At 37.8% G+C, this 19,234-nt stretch overlaps 1 protein-coding gene across 1 annotated transcript in view; it reads left to right on the top strand.

The window, feature by feature from the left end:
* Window positions 1–19,234, top strand: part of LOC109087793 (A disintegrin and metalloproteinase with thrombospondin motifs 7-like) — an 83,625-nt gene that overhangs the window by 43,496 nt on the left and 20,895 nt on the right. Inside the window, 6 exon segments of the mRNA XM_042726846.1 lie at window positions 11,967–12,093; window positions 12,224–12,437; window positions 13,592–15,280; window positions 16,967–17,119; window positions 17,219–17,392; window positions 17,516–17,662. Of these exon segments, the coding sequence (XP_042582780.1) occupies window positions 11,967–12,093; window positions 12,224–12,437; window positions 13,592–15,280; window positions 16,967–17,119; window positions 17,219–17,392; window positions 17,516–17,662 (2,504 nt within the window).

Below are 19,234 nucleotides of genomic sequence, written 5' to 3'. Positions count from 1 at the left end.
TCATAAGAGTACCTGGAGATTTGGTGGGGTCCTCACACTTCACATAGCGTGACCCATTAAATATAACTATATATATATATAAAAAAACTTAATAATCGTGATAATAATATTATTGCACTTTATTCATTTCAAAAGAACCAAATCGAAAAAAAAAAAAGAATCGTATTTTCCTGTTGCCTTAGGCCAGGGCCACAAACGGCTCGCAAGAGAAAAATGCTTGGCCTGCGCTGATTTCAAATAATGTGGCATGAAAATTAAAACGCAGCATCAGAAAGCGACATTAAATTACATTGTGTCTACACCAGACACGAGCGGCGCGGTTACACTTATTATAATCAGTGATGCTGTCTTGAATGCAGCGCAGCGCGACGCGACAAATCCCCGACAGAAAACTGCTGACTCGTTCTATTTATGACGTGCTGACACAAAGTTCAAATGATTTGTAATGCTTTGTCGCATCCAGTGTAGATTTACGATGTGACAGCTATAACATGGCAAGTGTGAAGAAAAGAAAAGTGGACACGGAAAATAAATGTGAATGAACTGAACAGTTTTGAGTGAGTGAGTGATGCCATCTTTGTTATCGATGTTGGTTCGATGTTGGTTCGCAGTGAGTTCACAGTTTTAACTTAAGTTTGCTTTAGCCTAAATTTATTTATTTTTATTATTAAAATATCTATTGTTGCTTTCACTATGGCTATAAAGATCACCCAAAATAATATTCAAACTCACATAAGACACTTTTAACATTGAAAGCACATAATCATTACCTGAGAATAGCCTATCACTGGCATATTTTGTATGTTGTTCCTGCCTGCGATCTCAAGTATGTTGTTGTTGATTTATTGTTTGTATTTTGTTGTCGCTTATTGTCACGTGTCACTGTCGCGGTTGGTTAGGACAAAAACTACATGGAAAAGATACTTTTTTTTGCGTCACATAACGTCTGGTTGGGACACACAGTGTTGAAGTTTGATCCCCCCAAAAAAATCTATGTATAAAATAATAATGCTGACAGATCTAATAATTGAATCTGCAATTAGGGAAAGTGGAGAGAAGAGATCCAATCTGGGGATGAGCAGGAACAGTTGATTTTCATGGCAGACATAGAGATCCAGATATTTTGTTTGTTAATTTGTTTTTAATATTCAACAGGCATAGTTCTTCTGTATCTAAATGCAAAAATGTTCAGAATTGTTTGAATAAAACAGACTACTGGGGGGGAAAATCTGAATATTTATCTTGTGACCATCTTTTGATTCTTTTTTAAAAAAAAGCTACAATAATATAATAATTGTAATAATATATATATATATATTATTACAATTATTATATATAGGTCAGTGGCCCTTGGTATCGTTGGCAGAATTTGGCCCTCGGCAAAAACTAATTGAGGAACCCTGCCTTAGGCTATTGATTTGCAGATAATAGTATTGTAAATAGTATTCAGTTTCTTGCACAGACTGATTGTTTTGCTTCATAAGACCTCAATGTATCATCAGGAACCATGGGTTTTCATTTTGTGCTCCTTGATATGCTTTTTTTTATTCTAAATAATGTGCAGCTGCTAACTTGCATTTTATAAATCAATAAGGACCATTGTTTCAGCTAAAAACGTCTTTACCGTTCTACTGAAGAAAAAAGTCACCTACATCTTGGACGGTCTGAGGGTGAGAAAATGAACAGCTAGCCTAATTAAACATTATTTTTGTGTGAACTATACATTTAAACAGGCCCTGGGGCTAAATTATTAAAGATCGTAGTATCAATAAGCTTGAACATTATTGATTCTGCTTTCCATACTAGACAATTAAAAAAAAAAAAACATATTATTTACATTTACATTACACTTACATTTAGTCATTTTGCATACGCTTTTATCCAAAGCGACTTACAATTGGGGGATACATAAAGCCATTCTTTTTAAAGAGGCAAACATACACAGGATGTGCTTGTAATACCAAGTTTTAGGAATTGTTCAAATAAGTACAAGCTAGATAGAGAAGGGCATGTAGCTAGACCCAGAGGGCGTGCTTTTATTCAATGTCAAAATTTGATTGGCTGATGATTCTGTCACTTATGCTCATTACAAATCTGATGCGACATCTTTGAACAAAAGGCAAGCACTATCTGTAGTGCTGGCTGCAGACTTTTTTTATGTAGGATATTCTAGTTCAACCTCTACGAAACTAATTATAGGCCATTTTGTGGACATTAAACAATTGGAATTTTTACCTAAATAATAATAATAATAATAATAATAATAATAATAACATTTTTCACACATTTTAATTTTTTATAGGGCCAGCAGAGAAGGCCCTGCTGACCTTGACGGCCCACCACTGGCAGAACTTGCATGCAGCCACTACAAATCAAGCTTCTAGGGATTTGATTGTGGTTGTGTTGAAATAATTATAGATATGTATTGGTGTCTGTCAGCTGAAAGTGACCCACATTATCTAATTCTCCTCTGTGGGCGCATAGGAAAGTGAACACTTTCTTTCAGCTTGTTGAACACACACTTTTATTTGGAAATTTCCAATGTGTGATGGTTGAAGCAGCCGCAAACGCCCAGCGCGTGACACTGTTTTCAGATATGTTGTGCACAGAATTCTTCAAAACTACAGTGAAAACATCAAATTACCATGCTATGCTAGCCTAACCCACTCTGATTGGTTCAGTTGTCCTTCATAGGCATACACAATAGAAAATGTGTTTATAGTCATTGTAGGATTAAATATATGGTGTTCAAATCTATTTGAAACTGTCGCCATGAGAAAATATTTCCACAATGGGCCACAATGGAAATAAGTTCTGCAAGTTTATTGGGTTATCCTTGACAAAGAAGTTGTAGCGTAGCTGACTGTTACTTTTTATGTCAAATAAACTCAAACTCAATTGGAAAAGCTGTGCAGTTTCAGAAAGCCTTCATTATGCACAGAAGACAAAAAAATAGCCTGCATCTCACAATGTCTCTGAAATTATTGTTTTGCTAAATTAAGCTGGATTTCAGGCTAATGCACGAACATTTAAACAAAAACATATTAGTCGATTGCCCACAGCAGGAGGGTCAGGTCTTCAGATAAGAGGAATGAATTAAGAATTAAATGATTTGTGAAATGTGATTACTTCATATTACCATAGGACCACTGGACCATCACCAAGGGTCCCCCCCAATTGACTTGATGGGTCCCCCTGCACTTGATCACGAGCAAACTTACTATTGAGAATAAAAAAAAACATTTATTGTACTGATTCAGAATTAAATATTGCCAAACAAATAATTTAGCTCAAAGGACCACTAATCTCTACAATGGTAAATTAACAGGAAGCTAATAACTTAGTGTTTCCATGCACATTTTGGTATATCACATAAAAAAAGCTGAATGGAGACATAATGTGTTGATGTGCATAAATTCTAAAAATGCACATTAAAAAACTTAAGCGCTTAACTAAGTAGGTTAAAATTCTTATCCGGTAAGAACACACGCGCATAAACTGATGGAAACAATTTTACCGAATACATTTCTTAATGTGCATCAATGGGACAGCATAATTGGACCAACCAATGGACCAATCTCATTGCATGGCATCTGAAATGCTAGTTTTGTCATTCTAAAATGCTTGAGCAAAGTCTCGTCCAAGTGCTTGGTTATAATTAACTCCCAGATTTGCGTTCCCAAATAGCAGGCTCAGAAAATAAGATAACATGACCACGTTTCGTCTGCGTGCTCTGAAGCTCGTAATTTATTTTATACACAAATTATCATGTAGGCCTACAGTGCCTTCACCTACAGCAGCAAATTTAATTTTATTTAATTCAATTTGAATACAATTTTGCACATAAGTTTATTTGGTATCTTTGGATGGTAACATACTGCGTGGTGTGTGAACAGCAGCAAACATAAGTATTCACACGTCGTCACATCACCCACCTGCAGCGCAAAAACAGAAGAAAAACAGATTAAAACAACATATATAGGAATAAAATAAATAGTCCTAAACAAAATATATTTTACTTTATTATCATATTAACAAAACCAAATAAAAACCTGTGCATCGTGTACACTGAGTTCCGGCACATTTTTGTGACCGCGCATCCATCTCAAGGAAACCGAGAAGGCTGAAAGCCTACACTATTTTTTTCTTTGTTTTACAAAAGCTCAATGTTTTGTTTTTATTGTGTGTACACAAATAAAAGTTAACCATTTACAGTTCCGAATATTGTCTTATTCTTATCTATATGGCCCAAAATGACATAGCTAGTATTTTAACTTGTTTCTGCTAGGGCTACTATAAGGAAAAAAAATCTAAGCGATCGTGCTGGAGCCTCTTGTGGGAAATATTTGTATTCGTGCTGAATAAGAAATGTATAGGTTCATTTCAGTTTATCTTTAAATTCGTTTTGGTTAGACTTTAATATGTTGTTTATAACGAATGCCATGACAATTTGTGTTTTATTTTATAATTAGTCTACTTTTATATATTGTTTATGCCATTAGGCTATAATTTATGATTTTTTTTTTATTTGTATATATTTGTACTATAATTTTATAGCTGCTCATATTTTCAGATTTTATGTTCCTCTGTCTGAATACCCTAAAATTTAAAGGATTTGTCGACAACTTCTGTTTTTTCCCTCAACACAATTTTGTCTGATATGTGTATAGCAGATTTTATTTTTTAATTCATGCAGCAAAAGTTTTAAAAAAAGCTTAAAAAATTAAAATTACTTTATTGCATGCTTTCAAGGAACTTTAAACTATAACTTTATTTGCATAGGCTATTTTAAATGTAAAACATTGTCATTAATTTGTTGTATTCCCATTTCTAATACAGATGGCAGAAAATAGTTTTAGCGTAGCATATAGTGTAGCATACAGTACGTGATTCCTTATAAAAATCTCCTTTTGCTCAGCTGCACATGCGATCTTAACAGATGTCTGTGATTGTTTTTCAACACTGCAAAAACACGCTGTAAACAGATTTTTTATTTTTTTTATCTAATAATTAATAAATAAGTTTTAATATAAACCTTTATTCAAGTTATACAGTTCTATATATAATTAATATAGTTCCCTTTCAGTCGGTCACTATGAGTCATGTCGTGATGGACAAATTGGAATCTTTCTTTGAGAGACCAATCTACTTCGAGTGAAACTAAATGAGCCAATGGACATTGACAAGCGATGATTGCATCCAACTGCCACTGAACACAGCGTGAGCATAAAAAGGTAACAGGTGCATCACAAACCAGCTATTCACTTTGGAGCTGCTGCTGCTCCTGCCATATCTTCATTGTGATGATTTAACATGCTCTAGGGAGCTTTCTGTGTTGGCGGATGGCGCTTCAGTGGTGGTCGTTCCTGTTTCAAGTGGGTTGCGCAATTCAGGCTGCAATACCCCCTATTGTGCTGCAAGCAGCCATCTCCCCTGTGCATCTCAGCAGATAAAAGAGCATTTCCTTGAAAGAGCTAATTTCTCTAAAAGAGCTTAAACGGGTGCATCTTTGTAAAGATGATGGATTATCTTTTTAAAGATGCCATTTCACCTGTGCGTTTCTAGTACGGTCATTACCTGGTGCCAGGTGATGTTCACGATCACTGCCTCACTTGTCTGGGCATTAAATACGCTGAGGTGGCGTTCGTGAATGAGTCATGTTCCCACTGCGGGAAGATGACCATCTCAGAGTTGCAGACCAGGCTCTGTTACCTCCAGGGGAGCGGAGCTCCATTGCCTCTCCCGCGATCTAGTGTTCATCGTGCTGGCAGCCAGGCAAGGACTACTTTAGGCAGTAGCACGGGCAGTCTGAGAGTTACAGTGGTGGCAAACCCTCCAGGGAACCAACTTTTGGGGGGACCATCACTCCTCTAGTGCTTCACAACCAGTCGAGCTGCCAAAGGAACGTACTCCATTCCGGAGATGTCGGCTATGCTTTCCAGGGCCGCCGAGAGGGTAGGGTTTGAGTGGAAACCTCCACCGCGTCCCGAGCCCTTAAGGTTGGACGATTGGTTTCTGAGAGTGGCTTGCGCTGGTTCTCAATGCCCCGCCCCGGTGCCTTTCTTCCCGGAGGTGCATGAGGAGCTTACCAGATCATGGACGGCACCTTTTACTGCCAGAAACCTACCTGCTGGTTCCTCCTCCCTCACCACTCTTGACGGGGGTGCAGCTAAGGTGCATACGGTGATCCCTCCAGTAGAGCGGTCGGTAGCGATGCAGTTATGTCCTAATACCGCCTCCTCCTGGTGGGGAAACCGAATATATATAAAGAATAAATAAAAAAAATAAAAAAAAATAATAATTAAAGCCTAACATAGCCCAAATGTGGCCCATATGTGACCCACAAATAAACAATAATGGGCAACCTAACTGGGGCCCACAACTTTATCCCAGGTGGGGCCCACATTCAGCCCACCAAAGTGCCCACTCTGAGCCCATGCCCAGTTGATGCCCATATAGCTTGGCATGTTGGCTGGGAAAAAGCCTGATTACTGAACTAAGTTTTCTTTTGCACTAATACTGTCAAAACACACAAGGTTTATATATAGACTCAGTTGGTTATGTCTAAAATGAAAGTAAACAGTTGAGAGAGCCTGTATATTAGATGTGTGCAGCTCTTAAAGGGACAGTATTAAACATGCTGCCGACTGTCATTAAAGGGATAGTTGACCCTAAAATTTTTATTTCTGTGATTATTTACTCACGTCATCCCAAATCTGTATTAATTTCTTTCTTGTGCTGAAAACAAAAGAAGATATTTTGAAGAATGTGGGTAACCAAACAGTTGCTGGTCCACATTGAATTTGATAGTAGAAAAAAAAAATAGTGGACCAGCAACTGTTTGGTTTTCCACATTCTTCAAAATAGCATTTATGTTCAGCAAAAGAAAGAAACTCATTCAGGTTTAAAACAACTTTTGAGTGAGTAAATGATGGTATAAAAATAAAACACTGACAGAATTGACAGACAGGTGACAGAATTGACAGACAGGTGACAGAATTTTGATCTTTGAGTGAACTATTCCTTTAATGTTAATAAAACAACAAAACAGAAAAAAAATGAATCACTACTGAATGCTCCTGATAAATACACCCATTGTACCTGAAAATAAAACACTGTTTGTTTTATTTGTATATTATGTGTAGTTGTAATGTGTATCTTTGTTCTTATTTTTAATAACAAAGATAAAATAATGGCAAATATTTTTTATTTTCACCCACTTTGGCCTAAATATCCACCATTCTTTTTATATTTTGTTACCTTGAAAGGCTTTGTCTTTATATTAGGGAAATTCGCTTGCAAAATAGTAAAACCAACATGACGAAGAATCGTGATATTAAAAAAAACAAAAAAAAAAACATGCTATGATATTTTTGCCATATTGCCCACCCGTACTTCTACTGTCAAAATGACCAGCTTGGCAAGTATTCACCTAAGCACTTAGCACAGTCTTACATGCACATAAACAGTAGGGAGAAATTTGGCTAAGGTGTGTTTGTATAGTGGATCTGTGCATTAATTCTTAATGTGACAACAGTCTAATAAACTTAACAAAAAGAAAAAGGGGAAAATCACTCCCTGCTTTTGACTTAATAATTTTAGAAGCTGTAATATGCATAAATCTATCAATTTATAGGCTACAGTGAAAACTATTTAGTGTTATTTCACATATGATTATCCTTAATCATATTTTACATATGATTACCTTTGGTATTAAAACACATTTTCAGTGTTTTCTTTCATAAAATTCACTGAAAAAATACCCATGTTTAAAGAACAAATTATGGCCCTTTATTATACGGCTCTGTGTAATACTTGATTCTGATTGGTCAGTCGTGACATTCGAGGTATGTTATCCCTCGATAACAACCTGTGAGGTCTATTATCACAGGATAATTCGGGTGTATGAGGTCGGATATGTAGTGTTGATATGGATAGCTTTTTTTTTGGTTTTAGTTTTGAGTTTGTTTAGCTAATAAAATATTAAAACGCAATTCAAAATGGTGTACAATTATTTAATTATGTCATCCTGGTATTGCGGACTCGCTCTCGTTTCATACAAACACAGCTGCTGCCATTTTGCTACTATTGTTTTGTACGCTGTAATGGATTTTAAGATAACTAACAAACTGGTAAGATTTTAAAACATTTTCATCTTAAATCTTTTATTGCCTTAATTATTTATGTGGTAAAATGTTGTGTTATAAGTGGTTTGACTGCACCGTTTCCCTTAAATGTCTGTCTAGTTTGAACTTGCCGCTTGCTCGCAACTGTTGTGTTCACAGAAGTTTTGCGTTCAAATATTTCAACTCAAATCAATATTTTGTGTCTAATTATTTACTTATGTGGCAAGTAGCGTTGTAATACGTGAGATAATGTTCATCCAACCAGTTGTTATCACAGAAAAACCCCCTTCAGGGTGATAAAAGACCTGATCCAAGTCCTGATCACCCTGTCGGGGGTTATTCTGCGATTACAACTAGCTGGATGTACATTATCCCTTACTTAGCATTTTCAGCAGCAAATGGGGTCTTTAGATTGCTATTCTCTAAACAAGAATTTAAATAATGTTTAATGGTTTTAAAGTGTGTCTAATTTGATCCAAGGACCACAGGTGGTCGCTGTTTCTTTGGTCAGTGGGTGGGTTAATCTGCTAATACTTTCCAGTTAGTGATACTAAAGGCTGTTTGAATCCAGCGCTTCTGTTACAAATGTAATTAGGAGATATGCAGAAATGCTGAAGAAACACTGTCTTCAGTGTTTACTGAATGTACCATACATTCAATCTTAAATTTTAATAGTGTCCTTCATTCACTGTTTAATTATAATCAAAGTGTAATTATTAAATAAAAGCTGTTACTTTATTTAATCTTAACATTTCTCCTAATATCTGATGCTTGTCTGCTTATGAATGGAAGACCAAAAAAGAAAAACACTAATATTGCTGCATATTTTGTTCCCTGTAACACAGTCAACAACATTTGTGACCCTGGACCACAAAACCAGTCTTAAATGTCAATTTTTCAAAACATCATCTGAAAGCTGAATAAATAAGCTTTCCATTGATGAATGGTTTATTAGGATCGGACAATATTTGGCCGAGATAAAACAATTTGAAAATCTGGAATCTGAGGGTGCAAAAAAAAAATCAAAATACTGAGAAAATTATCTTTAAAGTTGTCCAAATAAATTCTAAGCATTGCATGTTACTAATCAGAAATTAAGTTTTGATATATTTATGGTAGGAAATGTACAAAATATCTTCATGGAACATGATCTTTACTTAATATCATAATGATTTTTGGCATAAAAGAAAAATCAATAATTTTGACCCATAGTATTTGTGAAAAGTAGCTCTGATAGGTTTGAAAGTGTACTTAATGCCACTAAAATGTTTGCAGTGCTTCTGTACATTTTAAATATTTACTCAAGTGAATCCTCTTGAAAATATATTTTTAGATGAAGTGTATTAATTGCTATCGATTATGATTAAAATACATGCTTTTTTTTTTGCTTTTGGTCATCAACAGCTCTGTTAAGGATTATTGCATGGCACCAATAGTTCTTTATTAACATCAATTTGTATTTCATATTAAATAAATTCCAAAAAATACATAAGCATAAGAGGAAACTATGTCCATACTACAAGTGCACCAGTCTTAATAGTGTTGAAGAGTTTCAATATGATTATTTTTAGATGCAATTACCCGCTACTCATCTTTAATTTGACTGAAGTGCTCACACAAATGACATCATTTAATTGGTCTGGCACAGCTGGTAAATCAATTATTCTATATCATAACAGCAGAATTCAAATTAAGGGCTCCCACTGTATCAAATAACATTTTGTAAAATGAATTATGCTTTGTATTTATGTTTAAAATGATCAAAAATCATTTTTAAAAAATCTTATAATTGAAATCAGGCCATAGCAGGTTTTGGGGTTTTCATTTTTTGTGACTCTGATAATGGTTAACATTTATCTACACATACAGTAAACAAACATATGACAGTGTTCTGTAAATTTTAGCTGTGGGACTTGCCACCTAATTTCCATGTACATCTTTTGAGAATCACAACAATCAGTGCAGACTGACACATGGGCCCCAGGGCCCTTTATCCCATCTGTTTGAGGGTTTATCTGATAACATTCTTCAAACATCTGTGAAGTCTGTGAAGCCTCTGGACTGGGGGTCCCTTCAACTCTTTGTTGGAGACTCTGGCCCCGTCCACACGGAGACGCGTTTCTGTGAATACGCACAAATTTTTTATCGGATGGGCGTTTCGTCCACACGGATCCGGCATTTTCGGAAGGTGAAACCGCTATTTTTTGAAACCGGGTCCCAGAGTGGATAAATCTGAAAACGCCGTCTTTACGTTTTCGTGTAGACAGCGAATCCGTGTATTTTCTGAAACGATGACGTCATGAGCCCACATTTCACCCCTAGTCAAACAATGCTACGTCACGTAACAGCAACAAAAACATGAACAAACACTGAATGATTGTCTTTTTATTATCTAACATTAACACAGATTAATAAATGTAATGTTCCATGTTCATTTGTATACCGTGCGCAAGGTTTATGCACATAGTCCATGTCTTCTTCTCCCTTTTTAGTGTATCTCTGTGGCAGAATTATAGCGCCACATGCTGGTCTGGCATGTTTACTACATAGTTTTGTGTTGGTTTTGTGGTTTCATGTGGACGCAGATATTTCTTGAGACGAGGGGAAAAAAAGATCGGATAGGGAAAGCTCTGGCTTCGTGTGGACATAGCCTCTGATTCTCAAAGCTGTCAAATAAAGGTTGAAATCAGCCCAAGGACGGGACTCTAACAGAGGAGAGTACACAAGAATGGCTATCCCTCATCCTGGAGTCAATTCAGTTCCTAGGGGAGAGAAGCAAAGAATAAATAAGCTAGTTTTGCTGCTATCTGTGTTTTAGAACTACAGGACTGCTGAGATTAAGATTTTTTTATTATAACATTCAGCATAGTGGTCTCCTCACATTCATTTCTAGAGTTTATTAAATAGGACAATGTGAAAATTTTAATCAAACCACAAAAAGATTATTGGCTGGTACTTGGGTTCTTAAAGAACACTGCATTATTTAATACACTGCCACTCTCTAAATCCAAGCCAAATTAAAATGTGAAGACATATTACTTATCTTGAAAGAAAATTACTAGAGTTAATGGCATATCACTCTCTCTTTTTCACATATTGTTGTGTGAAAAATAGATTGAAATGCCACTAACTAAACTTTAGTACCATAATAAATGACTGGCCACTGCTCCAGGTGTGTGTTCATGGTGTGTGTGTGTGTGTTCACTGCTGTGTGTGTGCACTTTGGATGGGTTAAATGCAGAGCACGAATTCTGAGTATGGGTCACCATACTTGGCTGTATATCACGTCACTTTCACCTTTCACTAATGTCTTTCTTTCTTTCTTTCTTTCTTTCTTTCTTTCTTTCTTTCTTTCTTTTGACTACTTGACTACTTTGGGGACACTTCATTTACAGCGATATCGTTGACTTGATTGCAAATTATTGCACAGATACTATTTAAACTGAACTGAGCTGCATGATGACATCACTGAATTCAATGATGAACTGCCTTTAACTGTCATTTTGCATTATTGACACTGTTTTCCTAATTATTGTTGTTCAGTTGCTTTGACGCAATCTTTTTTGTTTAAAGCGCTATATAAATAAAGATGACTTGACTTGACTTGACTAAGTTGTATGAACATTTTAATAGTTTGTTCATTTATTTGACATTTATTTGTAATTTTTTGGAAAATTTATCTTTTGCCTATGAAGGGGGGAATGGCTGTGGCACAATTGTCAGCTGTCTCTCTGTTTAAATGCCTGAAAATTCTGTAATTGAATTCTATGCGATTGCCAGATGTCGAGAGTAAATATGTCTTTTTTTGTAAACAGCTTCTCAACAATTTGTCTTTTTCAGGTGTGCAGAGGCAAGTTGTGCACTGTGTGGAGAGAACATCTGGAATCGTCGAGGAACATTACTGTGATCCATCTACTAGGCCGGATGACAAGCAAAGTAACTGTAATAAGGGGGCATGTCCTGCCATGTGAGTTTTACTGCTGGACAGTCCTGTATTTTACACACCCATCAGCAGCAGTCCACTAGATTGCTTTTAAAGGCAATCATCAGTGCAGTAAGAGTGCAGTAAAATTCCTGTGATGTTTTTGTGTCATCAGGTGGTGGGTTGGAGAGTGGCAGAAGTGCTCATCTAGCTGTGGGGACATTGGTCTTAGTAAGAGAACAGTGCTGTGTATTCAGAGCCTTGGGCTGGATGAGCAACGAGCGCTTCAGCCAGCTGAATGTCAACATTTGCCTAAGCCTGAGTCAATTGTTCGGTGTAACACACATGTGTCCTGTCCTGCTGACTGGACCACTGGAAGCTGGTCAGAGGTGAGCATATATTAGACACAAGCAACATCTCTTGCAGTCAAATAGAGACCAGACTATATATGATTACGATTCATATTTTTATAAAGCACACAGAATGATATGTGAAGAAAGGTTTTACTGAGATTGTCTGTGGAGCCTTCCCATTTTAGAAGAACTAACAAAACAAATAGTTCAGTTCCATGATACTGTATATGTCATTGCACCAATATATTACCTGCTATTATAGTCTGGAAAAAATAAAATAAAAATACAATTTCATTTATGTAAAGAGCATTTTATTTCAGTCTAATCAAAAATCATGGCATGGTAGTATTTTGATTTGTTGTGTTGGTGTGCAGAAAACTAAAGAAATTATTATAGGTGTTTTTAATTATTCTGTATTTTTTTTATATAGCAGAAAATACACAAAACCTAGATAAGCTACGATAATACTAAAAGCATTGTTAGTCAAAGTTTAAAGTATATATATATATATATATGTGTGTGTGTGTGTGTGTGTGTGTGTGTGTGTGTAACAATGTTTTTAGTTTTAAGTTAGCTTATCTAGCTTTTGTTTATGTTGCAATTAAACTAAAAAAACATATACCAATATATATATTAGTGCTGTCAAACTATTAATAGCGATTAATGATATCCAAAATAAAAGTTTTTGTTTATATAATATATGTATGTGTTCTGTGTATATTTATTATGTATATATAAATACACACACATGCATGTATATATTTCAGAAAAATGTTTTGTATATATATTAAATATATTTACTTATAATAAAAAATTCTATACATGAAAATATATGCATACAGTATACATATGTGTGTAAATACATATTCAATATGTCAAATTACAGATTTTTTAATTTGTCCAAAGTATTTTTTTCAACATACATGCTATTGTTCCACTACAGTGCATTATTTGAAAAGAGAAAATATTCATCTTCACATTAATTCTCTCAATACTACAAACACTACACATACTTGATGCTTATTCTGTGCTTTCTCATAAAACAAACTTCAGATTTTGCTTTATTGCTCAACTATATATAAAACTGTTTTGATGACACATTGTTATACAAAACAGTCTCATTTTATTTTTAAATCATTGTGAGACAGTTTTCTGACCTTGACAGCTCTTACGCACTGCTTCTTCCACAGTGTTCAGTTAGCTGTGCAGCTGGTTTCCAGATACGTGATGTGACCTGCAGCTGGAATACTGGTATGGACTGTGATCCGAAAGCAAAGCCTAATTCAACTATGCCATGCTATCTTCAGGACTGCCCCATAAATTCGGACACCTTTGGCAATGACTGGTCAGGAAGTGGAGCATCCAGCAAAGAAGTTTTCAATGAGATAAAAGTTATACCCCACTTTAGTACTACTAAAAATCAGCCCAGGGGCAATGCTGACCTCAATGACATTATAGAAGACGATTTTTCACATTATAGTGATGTTGAAAAGCCCTCTGACAATTCTATTGTGAAAAATCTTCAAGTTGATGATTTTTATTACGACTACAACTTTATAAGATTCCATGAGGATCTGTCGTATGACTTTGATAAAGATGAAAATTATATGCTTGATAACTCAGGAATAAAACATGGAGACATTACTCTGAAAGGGACAGATGTCCCAATAACTACCTCATCACCATCCACCACTGCGGACCAACACAGTACCACGATGCACTCTGACAGCATTACAATCAAGGGTACTGAAGGTCATGAACCTCAAAAGAAAGACGTTCTAGATGAAAATAATGATGAGCTATTTGCTGAGGATTATTTCCTGCCTGTCATTACAACAACTGAACCATCTTCTGCAGTTACCAGGTTATTTAGCAAATGGAAGGAAAATGATAGTGACTTAAGTATTACAAAGAAACCTCCATCAACTGCAGATGTGTCCACTCAGAACAAGCAGACATTATCATATGAAACTGAGACAAACATCTTTTTGACTCCTGAACCACATACAAATTCAAACTCAAATAACCATGACAATTACAAAGGCAATCAAAACGATAAAACTGTAACAGCAATAACTGAAGATGATAATGAAGAGGACTTTGGCGAAGATGTTCCTGGAGGTGAAAGTGAACCACACCATGGCACTCAAAATTATGAACCTTTAGATTATGTGTATAAGTTTGAAACTCATGAGAACAGACATGTTCAAATTCCCAATACTCCATTACAATGGTGCACGGCCTCACCAACAGTCTCAGTGAGTGCAACTTCTCAACCATTGGAGCCTCTCAGCAGTGCTTTCAGTGTTGACTTTGCAAAATATAAAGTTCTGACAGAACCATCATTTAACACCAAGGAGAGTGAATTCACTGTAAGAGAGTTCACTACAATCTCAGATAGTCTTTCTCAAGGGTATGTTCCTTCTCCAACTTCTGTCCCAGCCAAACGTTACAGTAGCATGAACTCAGCAGCTGGAACAACAGCTCTACCTCCTACAGAAATGGAAAGTGATTTTGAGCACCCACTCTTCACTCCAAATGATATTCTGGACACTACAATTGCTACAGAGACTCAAAGTTGGTATTCCAGAGCCATTGCAACACCCAAAACTAATGGGCCTAGAATAGAGCCTTGGGGAACTCTGGTCCCCTTACCTCGCTGGACAGAGATTGACAACAATGAGATTATTTTTGCCCGAATGCTGAGACCTGCTGGGCTTAATCCCTCTCTGTCTACTTCTACTGAGCAGCCATCTCAGGGCACTAGCAGTGAGCATTCAGTGCATTCTTCTAGCCCTCCAATGGCCACTGGGCTGGTCATGCCTTCTCTTTCCCCATCAGCCTCCCCGGCACACTGGAAAAAAGGCAACTGGAGTGCTGTGAGTAGTTAATTATGCATTCTTCACATTCTCTAGATACGAAACCAGCATGGGCTGAGAAACAGCAGTCGGCCACAAAGATAAAAGTCCTTGAATTATGCTGACAACACAGCATTAGATTTCAACAGAAACATAACTTTAACTTTCAGGTAATGAAATTTGTTTCATGTTATTCTAGCAACAAAAATGGATATCGTCGCTGTCCGATGAAAACCACGTATGTCCATTTTGCCGATTTTGAGATTTTTCGACGGATTGAATGTCCAGGTTCATTTCCGTATACAGTATGCTTCACATATCTAAATGGCCAATGAAAAGTTTTGAAATTATGTCATCTGATTTTCACGTATATCCATTTGGTGTCAAAGCTGTCAATCACGCCGCGTATCTCCCGCCCTGTGGAAGCATCTCGCCGGTCTCGTGAAGTTTCATCGAGTTTACTGGAACTGCATCTTCATTTTCACTTTTCTTTTCGGCAATACATTGCCAAATAAACATAGCCTGGTGAGACAATGACTTTCCTTCATCAAGGTAAACGTTTCCCCCCTGACGCCAGACGTACGTCTAGGAGTGACAAAATTACGGTAGGACTGTGCAAACAAAGTATCTGTCTAGCATTACCCTGTCAGTGTATTGATTCATTGTCCCTTTATAGTTTGCAAGAGACATTTAATAAAATTTTAATTAATATTAAATAAACTAAGCGTATTTAATAAACTAAGACGTAGGCGATTTAATAAACTGAGCGTATTCATCTGTCAATATGAAACGCGACTTGGCCATTCTAATTAATGATCGGAAGAACGCGTATCGACCACCGTTACTGTAAAATATGCACGTATGTCCATTTAAACTCAATTTTGGTCAAATGTGGATTATATTATTACACTGGCAAGAATATGGTTACATGTAAAGATGCCGTACCAAGTATGACAACGCTACATTCAACTGCTGTTGAAATACAGTGTTTTTTTCACTTCCTGAAAAGTAACCGTTTTGGACATACGTGAGTTTCATCGGGCAGCGACAATATGAGGGATCACATGGCACTGCTATCCATCCTTAAATCTGACTGTGTATGAGTGTGCACATATACAAAAGGTTTTATAACCTGAATATCGAATATCGAATCGAAAATTTGAATAGTTAATGAGAATGTTTATCCAGGAACATATCCTACTTGAATAAATCACTTTAAAGGGATAGTTCACCCAAAAATGAAAATCCTGTCATTAATTACTCACCTTCATATCGTTCTAAACCCGTAAGACCTTCATCTTTGGAACACAAATTAAGGTATTTTTGATGAATTCTGAGAGCTCTCTGGTCCTCCCAAAAACCGCAATGTAATTACCACAATCAAGGTTCAGAAACATAGCAAGGAGATCAGTAAAATAATCCATGTGGCATCAGGGGTTCAACCATAATTTTACGAAGCTACGAGAATCCTTTTTGTACGCAATGTACGGTAATTACATTGCTGTTTTTGGGAGGGTCAGAGAGCTCTCAGAATTCATCAAAAATATCTTAATTTGTGTTCCGAAGATGAACGGAAGTCTTACGGGTTTAGAACTACATGAGGGTGGGTACTTAGTGACAAAATTATTGAGTAAACTAACCCTTTAAGCAGGGTTTGCATGCATTTTTCAATGTGAACAGTACTTTATACTACAAATGATTTTATAGTGCTCAACAAGTTGCGGGCTTGGTGCCATCTGGAGGTCAGTGTCCTGCAGCACTGGTGAGGAATCAGACTGTGACTTAGCTACAAGGCCAGTGCCAGCACGCCGCTGCTACCTTCGTCCCTGCTCTGCATGGAAAATTGAAGAGTGGAGTAAAGTAAGTCTGCATGCATGCAGCCAAACATTATGAATACAATTAATTTCCAATGAATGAAAACACAATGGGAGTTGCCACTCCTGATATCTCTTTTGGCAGTGCTCAAAGAATTGTGGTGTAGGAGTGAAGGTCAGAGAGATTCAGTGTTATGACACACGAGATCAGAGGTTGCTGCGGCCATTTCATTGCCAAGCCACCTCCCCAAGACCTCCTGTCCGAATTCCTTGTAACATCCACAACTGTTTAGAATGGTACACATCTTCTTGGGGGCAGGTAAAGAGATTTAGCATTCAGAAGCTTCACTTTTCTCTATTAGCTCTTTGTGCCTGTTTGTTGATCTTCGCACTACTCTCTTCATCTCTATGTATCTGATTCTAACATCATATATGCCCACAGTGTTCAGAGCTGTGTGGAGGTGGGGAGCAGCAGAGGCTGGTCACCTGCCCTGAAACTGGAAAATGTGATGATGACCTACAGCCCGGCAACATCCAGACTTGCAATGTCCATCCATGCCACCAGTGGATTACTGGATCGTGGGGTCAGGTGAGTGACATAAAACTAGTTTGGTTTGATTTTTTAAGTCAGTCAGCTTAACAATGTGTCTCTGCACTAGATACAAAATGTCTCGGTTACGTATGTTACCCTCATTCACTGAAGGGGGGAATGGAGACATTACGTCAACAGTGACTGATGAATTGGGATCTCCCCAGAGAGCCCAATCACCTTAGAGTGTTAACAAAACAAGTCAATGGCTTGCGAGCTTTGCCACAGGCTCTACACAGAGAATATAGAATCTTGAAAACGTGTTAGGTGTCACCCAGCTGGCAGCTCTACAGATGTCTGCTATCGAGGCGCCCCGCTCCAATGCCCAAGAGATGCCATGCCTCTCGTAGAGTGTGCTCTCACTCCGAGGGGGCATGGTAAACGTTGGGCCTGGTATGCTAAGACTATAGCCTCCACTATCCAGTGGGTAAGTCTTTGTTTGGAGACAGCTGTCCTCCAAAGCAGACAAGAACAGGTCTGAGGTCCTGAAGCTCTGCCTGACTTCCACGTAAATGCGCAAAGCACAGACACGACAGAGCAAAGCAATGGCTGGGTCTGCCTCCTCCCGGGTCAGTGCTTGCAAGTTCACCACCTGATCCTTGAAAGGCATAGTGGGAACTTTGGTCCGAAATCAAGGCACGTATCATCGACAGAACATGCCTGCAGGTCCCCCACCCTTTTGACCGAAGCCAGTACAGTGAGGAGCACTGTCTTTAGTGACAGAAACTTAAGCTCTTCTGACTGCAGGTGTTCGAAGGGGTCCTCCTTCAAGGCCATCAGGACCAAGGAGAGATCCCAAGAGGTTACCAGGTGGGGGCGCGGAGGATTCAGCCTCCCATCTGATTGGGCCAGTATGGCACTACTAAGATGACTTGCTCCTCGTCCTCCTTGACCTTGCACAGTGTCTGTGTGAGAAAGCTCACTGGAGGAAACAGAACAGCTGGCAGTGTGATGTGTCTGGAGAGGCAAACAGGTTTACCTGAGTGTCCCCAAAGCATCTCCAAATCAGCTGGATTGTCTTGGGGTGGAGCTGCCATTCTCCCGAAAAAGCGGGCCGATATGAGAACTCGTCGGCTGCTAGATTGAGCTCGCCTGGGATGTGAACGGCGTGAAGTGATCTCAGATGCTTCTGACTCCAAAGGAGGAGATGGCAGGTGAGTTGCGACATGCGATGGGAGCGTAGAACACCATGGTGGTTGATGTATGCAACGGTTGCAGTATTGTCTGTTCAGACCAGTATGTGCTTGTCATGTAGCAGCGATTTGAAGCGTCGCAGAGCAAGCCATACTGCTAGCAAATAAAGACATATTACATTGATATTCCACTGCAGTCGAGGCCCTGTCCAGGTGCCCGATGCCGCATGCCTGTTGCACATGGTCCCCCAGCCTATGGCAGAGGCATCTGTTAACCCTCTGGAGTCTAAGGGTATTTTTGGGGCCTGGAGAAGTTTTTTCATGCCCTGACATTTGTGCTTTTTTCAGTTTCTTATAAATATCTAAATGGCTAAAGTCTAATCTCACTGTAATCAGCACGAACTGGGCTATAATAATATGTGAGCAGCATGTACGTACA

The sequence above is a fragment of the Cyprinus carpio genome, chromosome B7 (genome assembly GCF_018340385.1).
Source record: "Cyprinus carpio isolate SPL01 chromosome B7, ASM1834038v1, whole genome shotgun sequence".
NCBI lineage: Eukaryota > Metazoa > Chordata > Actinopteri > Cypriniformes > Cyprinidae > Cyprinus > Cyprinus carpio.
This window is presented reverse-complemented; position numbering and strand designations above follow the sequence as displayed.